We start from the raw sequence: 21,590 nt of genomic DNA, 5'->3' as shown, positions 1-21,590 counted from the left end.
GATCAGATCCACTCTTTGTAGCAAACCATCATGCCCACCTCTAGTACAAATTCGTGCACTGTGTGACTAGCCCCTTGTACGAGTGTTTTTGAACAACTGACAGGCTGGCAAAATGTTTTCTTCCTTTGCCTTCTTCGCTTCATCAAACGTCATTGTTCGTGTTTGCGCTTCGATTGTCTAAAAAAATGTCATAATAATTTCGGTTTCGGTGTTCAACAGCAGCGGCAACAGAGAAAATAGACACCTGAGGTCCCGAAAAATAACACACAGATCTGAAGCATTCAAATCGGTTTCTAGTTTTGCTAAAACTTATCTGACAACGCATTATTGCTGGCTTATTAGTGAATTTTATCTAATCGTAGTCGAGAGCGATCATCAAAGGTAAGCCAGGTTTTGCGAAAGTTAAATAGTTTTTTTTCTACGCCTCGGTTGCCAACACGATAATTCTATGCGGTCTGATAGGTTTTCAGGAAATTTGAAGTCTCACAGCGAAAAATATGCGAAGCTGATTTGCATAAATATTTGTAGACACGTATTATTAGCATAGGATAAGAACTAAATTCAAGTGATAGGACTTGGTCGACTATTACGCTATGGAAGATGTTCGTTAACCTTGAAACTTTTTTCTATGAAAAATGAATCACAACAGAAACACCGGACTAATAGTGACATCAAATAACTTAGATCTATTCAGGGGCGACTCGTCCATAGGTGCAACCTGTGCAATGCACATGGGGATGTCAGGCAAAAAAAGGAATCTAAAATCCAAATTCATGTTCTTATTTTCTTATTTTTCAGTTCGCCCCTGGATCTATTGGTGCGTTACCGTCATCGATAAATAATTTATTCCTATCTTAAACCTAACGTTGTACCTATAACGAATCCTATATCTGGCATTTGAATTGATTGTGTAAAAATTTTGTTTTTAATCGCTTTAGTATTTTCACTCAATATTATTTCTGTATAAGTATCTTTACTCGTTTTCTAATCGCAATATTTGTACAGTAAAGACTGAATTTTGATAGAGCTTAAAATTTGATAGTGTATATATTGCGATGAACGCATGAAAAGGCTAAAGGGAAAGCTGAAATTTTACATTCGTCATGTCTATAACTTACCTTTCGGGACTCAGCCTGCTTGTTAAAAACCTGTTTGTAGGTTTCCCAGTATAGCATTCAATCACTGTTATAGAAAATAGGAAACGAAAAGTGCGGGACTACCCCGAGGCATGCATCTATTGTGGGTTTCAATTTATCAAGGCTTTCAAAATCCCATACACAATATCACATTCATGTCTTATCTGTTGTTTCGACTACAGTTCATATCGGAGTTGCTTCATTGTCGGTAGTATTTGACCGTCTATCCCAGGCGAAGTAAGAAAACATAGCGCGGTTTTACTAAAGAAGTCGTAACAAATAGTAAAAAAATGCCAAATACGATCCGTGATCATCCAATCATCAAGCATAAGCTTGTAAAACGGTTCAACCGTTCCAAAGGTATTTATTTTGCTGGGGAAATAGCCCGAGTTTTAGTTTTTCCGTTTTGCATTTACATGTGGAATTTGCGCTGTATCCTAGCTTGCTAGTCCTTCTTGCCTGATAACTGTTCTGATAGTTTTACTAATAGAAACCAACCCGATCTAAAACTTTTTGATTTAATCAGCATAACAAGCAATTATGGACATTAAATTGCACAGCTGTGTCCTGTGTAATGTTATAAATAGATAAGATTCGCAAAAGTTCTGAGTGGTACGACAGGGTAGACAATTTTAGATTTCGAATTTTTTATTTGATAACCATCGTGACGACTGCGGAACATAAAAAAGACCCTCATACCGCCCGGCGTAATCGGAAATTGTGGTACCATCGTCGTGTTTACTAGATAACAAAGTACGCTACATTGCTTCATATCTTATCAATTAACGATTCTTTGCGTCCAATTGTCGTCAGCATAGTGTGACGTATAGATCATTCGCTCAGCAGGCATGCAGCCAATATCAATCATCTACTGAGGAAACTAAATCGGCCATAACACAAACAAGTTAACATACATTATGTGAAAAGCATTTGCACGCGCAGTAACTCTAATCATTAAACGCAACCTATTTGTTTGAAACAAGATTGCTCAAGCTGCAGTTATGTGTAAAGGCTACCTAGTAATCTTAATTTCCTTATTTTTACCTTCTAGTGCTAAACATAATAGAGTTAGCCATAATGGACAAAATGAAGGATTCAGCCTCAACAGTGGGCGGCGGTAGCAGTGAAAGTAGTGCTGGAATATCGGCTGCTGGAGATGAGTTTCACAGTGAATTCTACAACACGGGGAGAATTGGCCGACGCAATGCTCTGCCGGACATACTTGGTTCGCACTGTACTACCACTACGGCCGATCTGCCAACGCAGATGGGAGCGTTGTCTACCTCCGGTAAGTTGTTTATTGTGTTTCATTTCGCTGCCACTTACGCTAATTTGTCCAAGAGTAGACAGTTTATTTTGTGTACAAGCTTGCGGAATGGTTCGTCGAAGTTAGTTACTTAACTATACCAAGTACCCTCCATCCCCATATGTAACAATAGTAATGCAAGCTCAACTTTCCTCTCCCCCTTCATGCGTTTCGTAATTTGTATACAAAACCTTTCTGCTGTGACAGGTTCGTTAAATCCAAACGGTATACACTAAGGTCTTTTCTACGTGGATTTCAAAAATTACGCGCCTTTTTTACGCGCTACGTATCCTCCGCGTAAAAAACTATTCTACCTAATTTTTTAATTTTTTGGTGGATTAAAGACGATGTCGTTGAAATGAGTTGCATAGTGTTTTGAAAAGTGATATTTATCGAATAACTGAAGACAAACAGTGTTTTGGATGGACTTTCATTTCCATCCAATCTTGCGGTACAACATTTTGCTTTAGGAACTCATTGAACAAAATCGATAAGCGCCTCTTAGCGACGCCGGATAGACTCTTTCAAAGGTAAATTCAACCCTCTAGTGCCCAGTGCCGCCTCTAGGCGGTCTTCAGTCGAACCTCTAAAAAGCTTCAATAAGAACTTAAAAACTGTTTATGAGGCTAAATAGTGAATTTCTCGAAGTCCGTCTAAAAATTAATTTGGGTACTAGAGGGTTAATTCAATCTGACTTAGGCGTGTTTTTGTTGCAGGACACAAGGGCAACTGAAAGTTCTAACATCAAACCTAAATTAATCCACTTAGCGGTCAGACTCAGCCTTTCTCATTCAAACTTGTTATTTGTAAAAATAGATTTACATGAATGTCAAAATCCAATAAAGGTATATTCACTCTTTGGGTTCTAAAATATTGATGTAGTAATTGGAGTATAAATTATGAAATTTGACGTAATGTTAGTGCTTAAGAAATAGCGAAACAATAGAAATGACTCTTAATTTCGAACAATTTTATCATGAGCGATACCGGGGACGTTCAAATAGTACGATACCACATTTAAATGATGTTGAGGCCATATATATTGATCCAAGCAGGTATAGTTTTAAATAGTTTTTGAATTTCTTTTCTTTCCGAAACTTTTGAACCACATATCAAATTGATATGAAGTTTTTTATTTGTAAATTTGAGAGATGACTCGTTTGTATGACACTAGTTATGTTCAAATAAGTCGTGTAATATTTGAGATAATATACTTTCGTTGTTTTATTGAACAATCTAATACATAACGGTTGCTTAAGTTCGATTATAATCGAATGAAATGAGAACGTATAGGGCAGTCAAACTTTGAAATCACGTGTTTAATCATAATTCATCAGTTAATCCCTCACTAGCCCGTTCATATGATATCAATATTGTTCAGATCGGTTGTGTAGTATCTAAGATAATGATGTTTCGTGATTGTCACATTTCAATACATTACAGACGAAGTTACAGTCCGATTACAGCAAAATTCAATAGGGTGTTATGAGGCAGCTAGACCTCTCATTTGACACTAATTTTGTAGAAATTGGTTCAACCATCTCTGAGAAAAGTGAGTGAGTTTATGTAGTCTTCGGAATATTTTATTTATTATTAATTTACCTAGTAGCGTAAAGGCGAACCTTTTTAATTTGCTACCTGCGCGTTACTTAGTTTTTCACAACAATTAACTTAACTAACAATAACCTTAACTAGTAGCATAAATTTCAGTTCCAATATTCGAGACAGCCCCGTTTAAAAACTGTTTAAGAAGTTGAGCGTTTAACAGCAGGAGGTATCGAGTTATAATTAATCACACCTCTAACAAACAGTGAATTGGAATAGCAAGTCGAGTTGTTAAGAGAAATTATCAGGTTCTGCACGCGACGTCCTTGGGATGGCAACAGCTTTTCAAAGAGTACCGATAGGGATTGCTTGCTGATAAGTTTGCGCAAGAACATGCATGAGCGGTGCGCGAAGAAGTTAACCAGCGGACAGCCGATCAGATTTCTCTGCAACTGACTTACGTGGGCGTAACGGTTCAATCCATAAATAAAGCGTACACAAGAATTCAGCGTGACTCGTAGCTTATCCATGGAGCCTGCACTTGGTTTTACGTGAAGTAGCTCGCCAAACATGAAATGAGGTAACACCAACGCTTTAAACAGTTCCAGGCGTGTGGCGGTGGGAGCAGAGGAAGTAGAACCGTATAGCGATCGTAGGCTTGCGTAAATTTTACCGCATTGTTGGTTTATCAGCTTGTCCCATTTCAGATCGGTCTGGAAAATGAAACCGAGATTTTTCGCACTCTCCGTCCACTCAATAGCTTGCCCATCCATAGTAACAGGTGGTAGAGGATTGGGTTGGGCTGTGTTGTTTCTACGGCGACCCTTCAACAACATTGCTTTGCTCTTCGATTGGTTGACGAAAAGCTGATTCCGTTGAGAATATGTTTCTTTGATTAGCTGGATTTCACATTTTTAAATATGACAGGCAAAGTAATAATCCGTTTGCAAAAAAAATCAATAGGGTCTTATGGGGCAACAAGACCTTCCATATGACACTGATTTTATGAAAATCGGTCCAGCCATCTCTGAGAAACATGAGTGAGATTAAATAGTCTCCAGAACACGTTTCTTTCTATTACTTCTGAACAACAAGTTCAATCTTCATAAAATTCAAAAGTTTTTTAGGTTTTTTAGGTAGCCCGTTCATTTGAAATTAATTTTGTTCAAATCGGTTGCGTAGTTTCTGAGATATTGATGTTTCGTGATTTTTACATTTTGATACATAACCTCTAAACTAAAAACCCGATTACAATAAAATTCAATAGGGTCTTATGGGGCAACTAGACCTTCCATTTGCAATTAATTTCATTGAAATCGGTTCAGCCATCTCTGAGAAAACCGAGTGAGATTGGGAGAGCGTTACACACACACACATACACACACATACACACACACACACACACACACACACACACACACACACATACAGAAAATGCTCAGCTCGTCGAACTGAGTCGAGTGATATACGACATTCGGCCCTTTTGAGCACTTTTATACCTTTAGTTTTTTCAGTGATTGCTATACCTTTCTAGAAGAAAGGCAAAAAGGTGATCATGTCGCGTCATGGTCCGGTGACGCTTCATAAACAATATTTTGCGCAAGAATACAGTCCGCAAATATCTCTTTGGCAACATTAAAAATCCAACGACTTGACGACTTGTAGAAATAAATAATAATAATAAAGAGCAAGATCGCGCCAAATCACCGATGGATTTGAATGAAACTTTGCACACGTATTTGGCTTAGCAAACTGAGCATTTTCCACAGATGGAGCGATTTTTCACACCCATGAGTTACATTCTAAAAGGGCGTATGCCTTCTGGCATAGGTTTTTTCGAAGCATTGTAGCCCAGAAACCGTTAGTTGTATAGAAAAACTGTCTGAGAATGAGTTGTAGGGAATTAAAAATGCACCATAAAAAAATATACACTGTACAAAAAAAATTTTTTGACCAAAAAAAATTAAAAACAAACATTAAATTTCAATTTAAAAAAAAAAGAGTTGAATTTTTTTCATTTATTTTTTAAAGAAACTTGACGTTAATACGCAACTTTTAAAAAAAAGTCCAGGATGGAGAAATGAAAAATCTTTTTTTTATGGTAGATAAATTTTTTTATAAAAATTCTAATTTAAACATTTTTCAAAATATTTGTATTCTGATGATCTTAAAAGATGCAACACACAGTTATAAGCTTCAAAAAGCCATAGGACGAGGAACCTTAGCATTTTTTCCCTGATGAAGACACCAACCGGTGTTGAAACGTTGGACAGAATCAAATAAGTGTTTCCAAATTAAAAGAGCGCTTAGCCGAAATCCCCCGATATCAATATTACGGTCGATTCCCAAATTATAAAATTATATTAAAAGATGCAGAGAGTCATTTTGAATCAAAAAGCTTCTGGTTGTAAACATTCTAAAGGCATCGGTTTTCGAGTTATTTTAAATTTAAGCTCAATAAATTATTAATATTTCGGAAAATACACGTATTTTTTAATTTGTCCATGGTTCTCCAGCAAAAATCATACGTTTATTGGACTGCTTCATCAAAAATATACAATTCATTCTTTGACAACAAAACGATTGGGCGAACGGTTCTCAAGAAAAGAGTTAAATGTTCTAAGTGATATAAATATATATATAAGAATCAAATATTTGTTTTCGAGTTTTATTATCTTTATGACATAGATACTTTACAGAACTAGTTTCACCTTATATTTTATATACATCATAAGTTTGCTCGAATGTTTTATAAAAATGTTTTATAAAATAATATGTTTGTCGTGCAACACTACCTACTTGTTTACTAATAATAACTGTTTGTAAAGTACGCAACCAATAACTACTGGGTCACCTATAATATCTGTTTTCGTATATAAATACGATTGCACTACTCCAGATGTGTTAGTAACAGTTTGTATTTTGTGAAGATGAATAAAGTGAAAATGGAATCAAGCTTACGCAAATTAAACGAAAACGTTATTGCAAAATTAAAAATATTGAACAGTCAAGCTCATTTTGATATGTCTTTATCAATTTGTGATTCGTGTAGTTATTGGAATGATAGTCAAGTCACCATTCATCCCTTCGTTGTTTACTATTCAGAATCTGGAACACTTAAGAATACCAGCTTCATCATAATATCGGAAGTACTCCATCATGATACTGTTGCGGTTCAGGTGTTCATTGCCGAATTGATGAGTTTTTTGAAAACAACAATAGAGTTGAAAAAAGCGATATTAATGTCTGATGGAGCTGCCTCACAATATAAAAATAGAAAAAACTTTGCAACAAAATATAACATCGATGCAGAGTGGCATTTTTTGCGACTTCTCATGGTGAAGGCCCATGCGATGCAATTAGTGGCATATTAAAACGAATGGCAGGAAATGCAAGTTTAGCTAAAGAACATGAACATCCCATTACAAGCGCAAAATAATTGTATGATTGCAATAAAAATTCATCAAAAATGTCATTTAGTTGGGTATCATATGAAGAATATGAACAAGGAGTAACAGAATGGAGCAATATTTTCAAAAAAATCTATAATAATAGCTGCCACACAAAAGTATTACTCTTTTCTTCTGACTTCAGAAAATAAGATACAAACGAAGCTGTTTTCAAAAGATGACGAATCATTTACTTATGATGTATATAAAATATAAGGTGAAACTAGTTCTGTAAAGTATCTATGTCATAAAAAAATATGCTCCTAAGATAATAAAACTCGAAAATAAATATTTGATTCTTATATATATTTATATCACTTAGCACATTTAACTCTTTTCTTGAGAACCGTTCGCCCAATCGTTTTGTTGTCAAAGAATGAATTGTATATTTTTGATCAAGCATTCCAATGAACGTATGGTTTTTACTGGAGAACCATGGACAAATTAAGAGAAACGTGTATTTTCCTAAATAATTATGATTTTTCGAGCTTAAATTAGAATTAACTCGAAAACCAATTATCTTTTAATTTAATTTATTATCTTTTAATCTTTTAAGATCATCAGAATACAAATATTTTGAAAAATTTTCAAATTATAATTTTTATAAAAAAATTAATCTACCATAAAAAAAATATTTTTCATTTTTCCATCCTGGACTTTTTTTTAAAAGTTGCGTATTAAAGTCAAGTTTCTTAAAAAAAAAAATAAAAAAAAAATTCAACTCTTTTTTTGAATTGAAATTTAATGTTTATTTTTATTTTTTTTTTGGTAAAAAATTTTTTTTTTGTACAGTGTATATTTCTTTTATGATGCATTTTTAATTCCCTACAACTCATTCTCAGACAGTTTTTCTATACAACCAACGGTTTCTGGGATACAATGCTTCGAATAAAACCTATGCCAAAAGGCATACGCCCTTTTAGAATGTAACTCATGGGTGTAAAAAATCTCTCCACCTGTGAAAAATGCTCAGTTTGCTAATCCAAATACGTGTGCAAAGTTTCATTCAAATCAAAAATGGTCAATTAAATTTTTGCGTATTTCCAGCGATTTGAAATGATTTTGCTCTAAATAATCACTGGCCATCAGCCTAAAATTTTTTTTTCACCTGCTGTTTCATAATATTTTTCCAGTCTTGCTATAATATTCAAGTGCTTAGAATATCATGAAATCTGATTTTTCATGACTTTTCAAAACTTGGCATGCACGTTTTTTTTACATATTTTTGAAAAAATTACATTACCTTGAAACGCTCTGCAGCTTGAATGATAGCATGGATTTCTTTGCCGCCAAAGGAAAAGTTGTTCGAAAAACTGGCAGAAATTTTGGTTTAAACTACACTATGAAGCCAAATTTCAGGTAAGACCAAATCGATGTTTCAGGTCTGCAATATCAATCAAACCGCAATACTATCTATAGGAAGAATGACCGAAGAGGCTCAAGAGAATAGTAAACAAATAATAAAATATGCCCGAGAAAATTTCACATTGTTTTCGAATATTGAAATAAACAGTGCAGAATAGCAACGAACGAATAGTCTAAGAGCTGCAAATAAATGTAAAGGTTTATTCTTTAAACTATCCGCCAAATTGCGTTTGTAGTTTGATACCTTCGTCTTAAATCGGTTGTTCCTCCTGAATGGAGAGGATTAAAATTCGAGGTTATATGTCTAAATTCGTCATGTTTGAGTCTAAATTCGTCGGGTTTGCTTGCAATCATCGGCACCTACATCGTGTACAATAAATTCGGATACAAGCTAAAATTCCATAATGATATGTAAATATCACACATTTAATTTCGGATCATTTGTTATGTTAGGAGATGTTCTAAAATAACTTCTTTCTTAGATAGCTTCACCAACTCCGAACGCTTCTCGAAGCAGTCTCCGCATACGTAGGGTCCGCAGGTCGTCGTCCACCTGATCGATCCACCTTGCCCGCTGTGCACCTCTCCGTCTCGTCCCTGACGGATTGGTTTCAAGGACCATCTCTACCGGGCTATCGTTCGACTTCCTTACAACATGCGCAGCCGAATGAACCACGCCGAAGGCGAATGAACCACGAACTGCAGGAGCTGCTTGGTGAGCCATCTATCGCCAAGCAGCTCCTGCAGTTCGTGGTTCATTCGCCTTCTCCACACTCCGTTCTTCGTCTGAAGTCCACCGAAGATGGTACGCAACACTTTCCGCTCGAAGACCGCAAGGGCGCGTTGGTCCTCCACAAGCATAGTCCATGTCTCATGCCCGTAGAGGACTACCGGTCTGATCAGCGTAGATGGTTAACTTGGTGCGACGACGAATTCTACTCGATCGGAGCGTCCTCCGGAGACCAAAAGTATGTACTTCGTCTTCGATGCATTGATGACCAGCTCCAATCCGTTTGGCTTCGGCCTTTAGTCTGATGTACGTATCCGCCATCTTCACAAAGGTCCGAGCCACAATGTCGATATTGTCGGCGAAAACAAACAGTTGAACCGATTTTTGGAATATTGCGCCACTCGTGTTAATTCCCGCTCTTCCAATGACACCTTCCAGGGCAATGTTGAACAGTAGGCACGAAAGACCATCATTTTGCCTTAAACCTCTTCGGGTTTCAAAGGGACACGAGAGTGGCCTCGATACTCGCACTATACACATCACTCGATCCATCGTCGCTCTGACCAACCGCGTTAGTTTGTTCGGAAATCCGTAGGCGTGCATAATTCGCTATAGCTGAACTCGGTCGATTGTGTCGTACGCCGATTCAAAATCGATAAACAAATGTTGTGTGGGCATTAGACTGGGACACGGTTATATGAAAAAAAAAAAAAAAAAAAAAAAACGATGGTGTTATTTTTTCGCTCCCATGCACTTTTCGTGTTCTTTATGGGTCCTATAACAACTGTGTAACTTTTCAGATCGATCGGTGAAACGCCCGATTTGCGCACGATTTTAAAAGCTTCCATACGATTTTATATGGGAAAAACCACTTTTTCAAAACTTTTTCTATAGAGATGTCCAGTTGGTTTTTTTCGAACTGAATTTCTATTTTCAACAACGGCTTTTTCCCGTTAACACGCAAGTTCATTAGGCAGACAGTATGTGAAGTAGAGAGAACGAAAACTAAGCGAACTGGAAATATGATACAGATTTGGAAAAATATACCGCATCCCGTCTGTATCATATTTCCAGTTCGCTTAGTTTTCGTTCTATCTACTTCATATACTGTCTGCTTAATGAACATGTCCAGTTGGCCCTAAAAATATATCCATAAATGATATTTATAGAAAATTTTCCTGTGAAAAACTCTTCTGTAGACCGCAAGGCGCTACCTTGCTTGTGAAAAAAGATATTCATCCCAGACTGATTGAATATCTGACGAACGGCTCACCATTGAATTACTAGCAATACTGCTGCAGCATGCTGCTGTTGCAAATTCAACCATGTGATGAGAAATGATATCGTTTAAAATTATCTTTGAGGCTTCCCCGAGGACACTATGAGCAAAAATCATACTTTGAAAATTAATTCCATGCGAAATTATTCCTCATACTTAAGCAAGTTTGCAATAGCAGCATGCTGTAGCAGTGTTGCTGGAAAATTTCAATGGTGAGCCTGACATTCAATCAGTTTGGGGTGAATAGCTATTTCTACAAGCATCGTAGCGCCTTACGGTCTTCAGAAGAGTTTTTCGCAGGAAAATTTCCTACAATCATCATGTATCCATATATTTTTAGGAGGCAACTGGACATTTATAGAGAATAAGTTTTGAAAAAGTGGATTTTCCCATATAAAATCGTATGGAAACTTTAAAAATCGGGCGCAAATCAGGCGTTTCACCGATCGATCTGAAAAGTTACACAGTTGTTATGGGTCCCATAAGAAACACGAAAAGTGCATGGGAGCTAACATTTATTTTTTGTCCCACCCTAGTGGGCACCTTGTATTCGGCGGCATTTCTGCATAACTTGCCGAACCGCGAACATCTGATCCGTAGTGGCGCGGGCACTCATGAATCCCGCCAGGTAGTGCCCCACGAACTGCTTCACTAATGGTGATAGTCGATGGCAGAGTATTTGGGAGAGTACCTTGTAGGCGGCGTTCAGCAGAGTGATTGCCCGGTAATTGCAGCACTCCAGCTTGTCGCCCTTTTCCATCCACTCCTCCGGTAATCGTTCTTCCTCCCAAACCTTGATAATGACCCAGTGTACGGCTCTAGCCAGTGTTCCTCCATCGTATTTCAACAGCTCGATGGGAAGTTGGTCCATTCCAGCAGCTTTATTGTTTTTTTGCTGGCCAATCTACTCCTCCATCTCAAGTATATCGGGGGCTGGAATCCTGTTGTCTTCTACTCTCGCACTAAAATCAGTCGCCATTCTGATGCACATCGGAGTGCTGCTTTCATCTTTCGATCACTTCCCACTCGTCTATAAGGAGTCTAAGGTTACCATCCAAGCTTCTGCACATCAAGAGCCAGCAAGAGGGCCTGCTTCGATAGGCTATGTGCGAGTGCCAATACAAATCCGTGGGGTGACGCCTACAGGATCGTAATGGCCAAGACTAAAGGCGCGCTGGCGCCTGCAGAGCGATCACCAGCGATGCTGGAGCGTATCATCGAGGGACTCTTTCCACGCCACGAGCCAAGTCCTTGGCCTCCGGCGGTCGAGTCTCAGGTCCGACGTTCCAGTATCTCAGACATAGACCAGAGATGGTCGGCCAACCTGCCGAGCATCCAATCCGTGAGCGACGACAGCCGTGTCGAGGCAGGGGAGGAGGCAAGGGTTACGAATGAGGAACTCATCGTGATCGCCAAATCCCTAAAGGTGAGCAAGGCACCGGGACCGGATGGTATCCCTAACCTGGCGATCAGGCTGGCGATAAAAACGGCCCCCGGGCTGTTCAGGGCAGTCATGCAGAGGTGCCTGGATGACTGTCTCTTTCCGGACAGGTGGAAGCGGCAGAGACTGGTCTTATTGCCGAAGGCTGGGAAACCGCCAGGGGACCCATCGGCATATAGGCCTATCTGCCTGCTGGACACCGCGGGCAAGGTGCTTGAGAGGATCATCCTCAACAGACTGGTGAGGTACACGGAGGGTGTACACGGTCTGGCAAGTAACCAGTTCGGCTTCCGGAAGGGCAGGTCCACGCTGGACGCAATCTCTTCCGTCATCAAGACGGCGGAGGTAGCAATCCAGCGCAAGAGAAGGGGAATACGCTACTGCGCAATCGTCACGCTCGACGTGAAGAATGCGTTCAATAGTGCCAGTTGGGACTCCATAGCGCTCGCGCTCAGGAGCATCCATGTACCGGTGTCGCTTTACAAGATTCTGGAAAATTATTTCCTGGAGGTTTACGGCGAGTCTATCGAGGAGGTCGAGTTGACGGCCGCGCACTGTATACGCAAGGTCGAGGACTGGATGCGCTCCAGGAAACTGGAGCTCGCGCATCATAAGACGGAGGTCACGGTTGTGTCAGGCCATGGTTGTTTCAGGCAATATCTGCACAGGTTCGGACACGCGGTGTCCCCCATGTGTCCCGAGTGCGTGGAGGAGGAGGAGACTGCTGAGCATGTCTTCTTCGTATGCCCCCGTTTCGTAAGAGCGAGGAGCAACATGATGGCTGTGAGCGGGCCTGGCACTACTCCGGACAATCTAGTCAGGAGGATGTGCGACGACCCGGACATCTGGAACGCGGTCTGTGCGGCCGCCTCTCAGATTGTTCTGGAGCTGCAACGTGTGTGGCGGGTCAACCACCAACACGCCAGTGGTAGCTAATTACCAGTCTCCAGGTAGTTAGCTAGGAGGTTATAAGAGTAAAGAGGGTGCATCACGCACAAAAGCCACTCCCCGACGTAATACTTAACCGTCGTTCCGGGAAGACCAGGGCTGGAGACTGGAGGGGTTTTAGTGGGTCGGGACAGGGATCAGTAGGTGCCTGGGCGAGTGTAGCTACCCCAGCATCTGTTGCTTTTATTTTGACTGAATAACAATTTTTAATATTCAAAATATTATATTAGAAACTTCCCTGAAGACACCTATATGCTAAAATGTCGAAAAAGACTTTTGTCCGTCTTTTTTCAGTTTGGTCCCACTATGGAGCGGCTCGTTGGGCCTTTCCCAACCCTCTGTTTCGCCGGGGGACCATCGTGGCCCGCAAGGATGCCATGGGTATTTCATTCCAGATTTTCTGGGTAAGGGGCCGTTCAGTAATTACGTAAGCAAATAGGGTGGGGAGATGTGTGCAATTTTCTTACGTTATCTTACAAGGGAGGGAGGGGGGTGAACTGATTGTCTTACGTAAGAAAAACATTGTTAATGCAGTAGGCAAATAACCATGTTCATGAAAGTGTGGACTGTAAAATTTATAAAAGAAAATGGATTAATGCAAAGGGTATTGATGCAGGAGGAACAACTGAGGTAAGCGAATGTCCATAAATGACATAGCTTTTTTAGGTTTTTTGATCCCCCCCCCCCATCGTAGCATTTCGTCACGAAGTCAGACCCCCCTCTAGACAATTCCCCCCTCCCTCATGGCATTTTTTTCAAATTTTACTATCACAAACATACTCTATATCATAAATGAACAAGAAAAGGCGAGAAATAATGAAAAAATGACCCTAACAGACAAAACAGTGAAAAAAAGAAAAATTGGCTCACCCCCCCTCCTCGTCACATTTTGTCACAAATTTGCAAAACGCCCTCCCCCCTCGAATGCTGCGTTATTAATGGATGATCCCTAATTCAGTTTTCTGAAGGTTTGGGCAATGCTGAGATTTATCCAGCACATGGGCGAAGAATGAGTTGACCGTTAATCATGCGTAATGTTCATACTAATCTTTATTGATTTTAAAATGTTACTCTTTTGTTCTAACCTATAATTCTGAATAGTTCTGTTATATTTGCTTCTTCCAAATCATTGCTTGAATAAAAGCCGTTTATTTATCTCTAATAGTGTAGTGATAAAAAAACAAGAAATAAAAGCTATATTACATGAACTGTGTCGGTCGAGTAATGATGAAAATGCCTGCTTCTCACTGCAGATGGCTAGTGCCGGAGTTCTGGGCATATTGATCCCATCCTCGCCCATGGTTGGAGTCGTCTGGAGGGAGGGTGTAATGTAGTGTGCTGACGGATAAAAATCTATATATGCTGGTAGTAAGATCTTACTAGGGGGAGGGGGAGTATCATAAAATCTTACGTTGTCTTACAAGAAAGGGAGGGAAAGGAGGTTGAAAACTTTAAAAAATATTACGTAACCATTGTTGATCGGCCCCTAACTGAAGTGTAAGAACCGATATTCAGTGTGATATTCAGCCAATATTTGCGGTGAATAGCATAATATTTTAAAACTTAGGGGGATTAGGGGCATAATGAGCACACGGGGTGAAATGAGCACCCCTCTTTTATGCGAAACTACGCATTTTTTAATACAATATGGTATGTGGAACTCTTCCGTAGTTACTACAGTATCTCTTTATGTAGAACAAAAGTGGTTTGTCTGTTTAAAATATGGAAATATATTGAAAAAATCAATTTGGGTGCCGGATGTTGGAAAAATTATTAATATTGCGCAATGCAAAATAAGCTTTTACGGTCGTTTAAATGGCTCAATCAAGTATGTAGACACATCAATATGACGTATGAATCGTACCCCAAGTTTCACCATCATTGAAGGTTTGATTTTAAGCTATAATTAGTATTAAAATCTTATGTTAACTTTAGCTAATTCGATAGGGGCGAAATGGTCACCTTCAGGTGGGGTGATATGAGCACACCTTGTCACATAAACTTACCTGAAATTCATCTCAGTAGACTTGTGAGTTTGTCTGTTTCCATAGTCAGTGTTTGTTTACAGTGATGGTGCGAACATATATCAGAAAATCTTGGAGACCGAATCGGTCAGAAAAAGGGACTGCAGGAAGAATTGGCCACCATAAGACGTGACGGGACATTCACGAAACAAGCCGCCAAGTATCACGGCATCCCGCGACAAACGTTGGCCCATTAGTTGTACTTCTACACAGTGTCAAGGTGTGTTCTATAATGTCGTTTTCGGTTTTGCAGTGTAGCTACCCCGTGGACTACACATTGTCCTATTGCTGTTTTTATTTTCATTTTCCGGACTATCCCGGACTATCCTTTTTCTGTCCCGGACAGTCCGCGAAAGAAACAGAGTGCAGTTTTGAAGACACCAACACATTTACACATATGTGTCAAAATAAAAAAAATGTGTCAAAAGCGGTTTGCTTCGATAATCGTTCTCCGCGTGTCAAACATCAGGTTGGATTTTATATATTTTATTTTGTTATTTTGTCATTTTCAGTAAATTGGCAATTATTTTGTACAGTAGCACAAACGCGACAAAAAAACAATGGCGATAATGACCAAAACAAAAGTAACAGCTACCTCTTGTCTTACGCACACCATTGCAACTGCTCGGAAAGTGTTTTTTTTTTCAGCTGCAAATTGTAGTCCGGGACGGTATAGTCCTGCCGTAAAAACGAATTCGACATAAGAGTGCTCATTACACCCTAGTCAGTCTATACAATAGAGTAGCGAACCTATACATTAGAGAAATGACAAGACACTCACCGTTAAGGCAACTGTCAACATCAAAACGGGCGAGTTGTATCATTTTGCATTGCCGTTATCCGTTTTGATGTTGACAGTTGCCTCAACGGTGAGTGTCTTGTCATTTCGCTAATGTATAGGTTCGCTACAATAGAGAGACGCCGAGACACTCACCGTTACGGCAACTGTCAACATCAAAACGGGCGAGTTGTATAATTTTGCATTGCCGTTATCCGTTTTGATGTTGACAGTTGCCTTAACGGTGAGTGTCTTGTCATTTCTCTAATATACACACTTAAAAAATTTCGCCGAATCTCGGCATTGTTTGTGCCGAGATTTGAACAGCCGAGTGCTCGGCAACCATCTCGGCTGAATCTCTTTTGCCGAGAATCTCGGAAAACCAATATTTGACAGATGTCATTTTATGCCGAGAATCGCGGTACACAGTTGACTGTGCTCTCGGCAAATCCAGCTGAGAAGCGGCAAACCAGTCTAACGACCTTTCGGTTATATAAGCTGAATGTTCGGCACAGTAAAGAGCCGTTTTTTCAGTGGAATCCAATCGCAGAAAATAGCTTTGCTGTGAATCAGGTAGTTTTCTTTCAAAAGAAAATTATAAGCTCGATGAGTTTTAGTAAGTAAAGAAATTTATTCATACTAAATCTTGAATACTTATCTTTATCTTGCTCGCCAGTAGGGCATTGAGCTAAACATCTAATCTAAAATTACGTCTAATGCCTATCCCTGAAACAAATAAAATATTGTATTCACACGATTTGAAACTACACTTTTTAAGTTCCAGCCACTTCCCCCCAAACTGTACTACATTTTTTTCTGCTACCGGATTGTAAACACTTGTAATTTCACAAATTTCAGCCAAACTTGTATCCGATTCCTGTTTGCTCACCCGTAACACGCATAAAGTTGCACTAAGAAAAATGGCGGCAACTCCGTCATGAGAATGACAGCTGTATTGCCGAAACACGGCAACGAGTAAAATTTGTGCCGAGATACCAGTAATGTTTTTGCTGACCTCGGCATCAACAGTGTTTAACGATAAATTCGGCAAAAAATAGAGACGAGATTCGTCAAGCTTAGTTTTTTGGACGAAGTCTCGGCAAAATGATCTGACGGCAACCGGCATTTTTTTGCTGAAATACCGGTTGAATCCAAAGTTGCCGAGTGAACTCGGATGTTTTTTTGCCGAGCTCGAGATCCAGTTTTAAGTGTGTACAGGTTCCCTATTACATCCCCAGTGGGGTGCTCATTGTGCCCCCCACATCGACTAATTGCTAGTTTTTGATGCATGAATCTAATTTGTGTTTTTCACCATTGTACGATAAACTTTTCAATTTGTGAATAGTGTACCTTTAATTATAGATAGTTAATTCAAGTTTTCCACTGAAGACAGCTTAAATTTTTTGTCGTTTTCAATGCTGAAATCAGCAACCAAGTTAGGGTGCTCATTATGCCCCTATTCCCCCTACGTTTATATTTTAGTAATACTTTAGTCAAATTTTCAATGAAAAAATTGGAATTCCTCTTAAAATATAAAACGTTTATTACATTATTCGCACAATAACATGTGCATGTGCATGTATTTCTAGAATGTTCCAACAAACCCTCCAACACGACAGCGACGGGTAATGGTACCGCGATGATCACCACCAACCCAGCTAATTCATCCACCGGTGGCGGAGGTTCATAAAATATATGCGATCAGTTCGCCACCACCGCTAGGAACTAGCGCCAACGTAGAACAACAGCAACAACAACAACAAATGTTAGTCTTAAGCACTTTGATTTAACTTTACGAAGTTTGCTCTCTGGATGGATCGTATTATTAATACTAATCGCAGAAAAAGACGATGCGGCGGTGCATATGTGAGGCGAGATCATCTATAAATAATTTAGTAATCGATAAGAAAAGCCTTTCGTATTGGAAAAGTGAAACAGGATTAGTATTCGAGCGACAGCGAGATGATTTGGGAGTTTTTGTACACAAAACAAAAGTTGCGTTCTCGAAATAGAAAATGGATTTTCTACGCTGCTGTAGAACAAAAGGCACTAAGTGCAGTTAATCAGTAGTAATTTAACGAACAGGACACAAGGAAGTAGGTATTTTTCTCGATGATGAATTGTGTTTCCCTTTCTTTATTGTATAAGAGTTTGCTGTTCTTCGCAAGACTGTAGAATGATCAATTCGATAAATTATTTTGGCCATTATCTTTAACACTTATCATAAGTTAAGGATGTAATTTGCCATGGTGGCGTTGAAAGAGATTAATTTGAACTGTATTAAAAAATCAATACAAACCTGTAGATCTTAGTTTAGGTTTTAGCGCCCGGTAAGCCAAACTTTCTGCTTTATCCGCAGTTTTACTCGCATATTCTCAAAGTACAAATATCCTTCGTACTTCGGTTGCATGGTTATGCCTACTTTGCCGTTAGAAAAGCTCTGATACGGAATTTCACAATACACGAACAAACATCACAAAGTTCAACTAAAACGGTGAACAAGCAGAATCTGAGTAGGCGTAAACGGTCGGGCAGTGATGTGATCTGAAATGGAAAGGTGATATCAAGGTTTACTCTCAGTAAGAGCATGGCTTTTTTATGTTTAACATTATAATTCGCTTGTCCCGCCGACCGCACCCTGTAATGTTCCTTAAACTAAGTTTACTTCAAAATCTCGTTTAAATATTAACTTTGCATAGCAATTCGTTTAGGTTAACATTTAGAATTATACTGTATAGTCAGCATTCTAAATTTGTGAATATACCTGTCACACCACTTTCACCAGTCACGCCAGTTTCTTTTCTTAATTACATCGCTTAGAAAGGTTAAGTGCTCACGGCACTGATTGTTTGTTTTTAGCTTGAGTAGAAAAACTTACGTTGAAAATAACAAAGAGTACTTATGATGATTTTTGAATTTAAATTACCATTTATTTTCATCAAAGCATCAAGGGCTAGCTTGTTTTTGTAAACTTGCTTGGAGTTAGATAAATTAGGGATTCCCTAAAAGAATAAAAAAAAACTAAACGCATTAAGGTCGTTCAAGTGCTGCTTATTTATTACTTTAACTTTAATTCTCATATGATTGAGTATTTGAAAAACAAATCAGTGCTACCAGATTTAAGATCGAAATCAGTGATAAAATAATCAAATAATTGTGCTGGAAATACATTCAGAAAGTGAGTTATTATGCGCTATGCGCTTTTACGTAAGGCAATCACCAACTCAGGGAGCATATGCCGTTTTCGTATACCGGAAATTACAGTGTATAGAGCTAATCGAATTAAACCGAGGGCAAAAATCGTACCCATTTGGATCCATATGAACGTGCACTGAAAACAAACTGAATTTCGGTATGCCGCAGTCTAACGATAAACGTCCAAAATCATTTTGTAATTAGCGAGTAGCAATTGTTTGCATTTTATGTAGTCAATTGTTTTCAGATGAATTTAGTTTTTATTGTGTAACTTCTTAGGCGATTAGTTTGCATCTTCCAGATATAATTTTCATTCCTAATTATAACTTATTTATGTACGAAAATTAGAAACTACAAAATTTGTGAACAAAATTACCTACATAATAACTTGAAAATATGAATCTAACTTGGTGTTATAGTAACAATTCTGTTGAAAAAGTATGAAACGACAATTGATTCTTCGCTTCAAAGTTATTCGTATACGGCACGGTAACTGACTGTGGTCTCACGTGATTTATTGAAATAATTACAAGATGTTTAGAAACTCATGTGGTAGTTGCAAAGCAAAATGAAAATTAATTTTTTCGGTGTTTTCTAATTTTTAGATCAGAGCACATTGTTTGGATGTTCTAGAGGTGATCATAATAATTTAAAACAATTAAGACATTACCAAAGATTATTTGTTTGATACCAGTAAATTCTGTTAGGTTAAGTTTGGCTAAAATGTGTAGTAAAACCGAACAGAACACAGAATCATCAACCGAGTATTGTCAAACAGTCATTAATGACTTCTCTAAATTGAAGTATAGGATATAAAGCTTGTTGAAGTATTATTGTTTGACTATTTAAAAAAATTCATCTATTTGTTTACCTAACATTGCCTTGCGAAATTGAAATTCTAGAAGAAACAAAATGTACCTCGCGGCAGATCCCAACGATTGTTACTTGCTTATTACATGCTCACACAATTAAACTCTGAAGTAAAATCAAAATCGACATTTGAATTGAGAACGGTTTATGCGTAGACAACTGTGTTGTTCTCAACTTCACACATTTTAAAATCACAAAGCTTTAGGGCCAGTGCCAATAGAGGCGTGACATTTAACCCCAAATAGCTCAAATCCTAACGAACCTAAAGTTAACGACAACAATAGTTTGGTCAGCAGAGGTGAAAATACGTATAGAGGTGAAAGACACAATAAAATCCACACAAAAATTCACATTTTTAAAATAACCTATTTTAGCTAGCCGCTGTCGCAGCGATCAATAATCAAGTTCACCGTATTCATATACCCAAGAGAAAGGAAGTGAGAAAAGAGCCAACAGTATTCGATGGTGTCAATGTTCAAGTCATTGATTGTTAGTGTGCACATGGACCTTAATGATATATTATGGAGGAAATTGATTAAATTTAAAATTTAGACGTCGTAAAAAAGTCATTCTCGAAATTGTTCATAATCTATAAAATCTAACCGCTTTTTGTTTGTTTGTCTCCAGACTGCTGAAAATAGTTGAAAAATGTTTCAAATACCACTAGATCGAATACAATTAAAACAACATTCGGCCTTATCCTAGTTTTTCGATCAAATGGGTGACTGACTTAATCAAACCATATTCACTAAGCTCATTAAGCTTTCTTAAACAATCGTCAGCTACTAGAGATTTTCATCTGGAAGCTGATAGATCCCCTTAATGGCTGGTCTACCTTTAAAAAAACAATAGGTTCACTGAAAACCTAATCACAGAGTTTTGCAGTATTTCTATAACATGTATATGCTAATGAGAACCGCACAGAACAAATCTATATAGTGTGTCAATTTAACTGATAAAAGAAAAAAAAACAACAAAACCCATAAAACAAGAACAACATAATATACCTGTATGCTAATTTAAATTCATTGTAATCGAACTCTAGCTGTAAGAGGTTGATAATGTTAAGGCAACAAAGCAGAGACAAATTACCAAAATTTACAAATAGATCTACTGGAAGCGAGAGCAGAAAACATATAGATCAAATCACAAAAACATGTACGAGCATTTTAGAGTGGACACTTGACCAAAGTGGCGCCAGACGTACGGTTATTGCGTTTTTTGTCATTCTTATTATATATTTAGATAATCCACAACTTATTTATTGCCGGAACAATAAAAAGAAGCATTAATATTTGAAGTTGGCAATGTCGAAAGTCGGGAAAGAGTGAACAGCCAGAAAGATGTCCTTCACCTGTATTGTTTTCATTTTGAGCTTTCTAGATTTAATTAGGGTATCGAACGTCTTCGTCAGTGGTTTTCTTCGACAGTTTTTCTGCAGCAATCTTATGCAAAAGGGGGCCGAAGAAAACCACTGACGAAGACGTTCGATACCCTACATGATCTGCAGTTTATCTTCCAATT

General features: G+C 38.4%; 1 protein-coding gene across 2 annotated transcripts; it reads left to right on the top strand.

Annotated features, from left to right (window-relative positions):
* Nucleotides 1–144: 144 nt before the first annotated feature.
* Nucleotides 145–21,366, top strand: LOC129728116 (uncharacterized). Of its 2 annotated transcripts, XM_055686516.1 has the most exons (5): nt 145–381; nt 799–817; nt 1,319–1,496; nt 2,188–2,424; nt 17,591–21,366. In XM_055686516.1, exons 3-5 carry the CDS (start codon nt 1,427–1,429, stop codon nt 17,689–17,691), a joined length of 408 nt encoding a protein of 135 aa, XP_055542491.1. In that variant the 5' UTR covers nt 145–381; nt 799–817; nt 1,319–1,426; the 3' UTR covers nt 17,692–21,366. The 2 variants fall into 2 exon arrangements, with proteins under 2 accessions (XP_055542491.1, XP_055542490.1); XM_055686515.1 differs by lacking the exons at nt 145–381; nt 799–817 and having other exon boundaries at nt 864–1,496.
* Nucleotides 21,367–21,590: the final 224 nt, after the last annotated feature.

The sequence above is a fragment of the Wyeomyia smithii genome, chromosome 3 (genome assembly GCF_029784165.1).
Source record: "Wyeomyia smithii strain HCP4-BCI-WySm-NY-G18 chromosome 3, ASM2978416v1, whole genome shotgun sequence".
Lineage (NCBI taxonomy): Eukaryota > Metazoa > Arthropoda > Insecta > Diptera > Culicidae > Wyeomyia > Wyeomyia smithii.
This window is presented reverse-complemented; position numbering and strand designations above follow the sequence as displayed.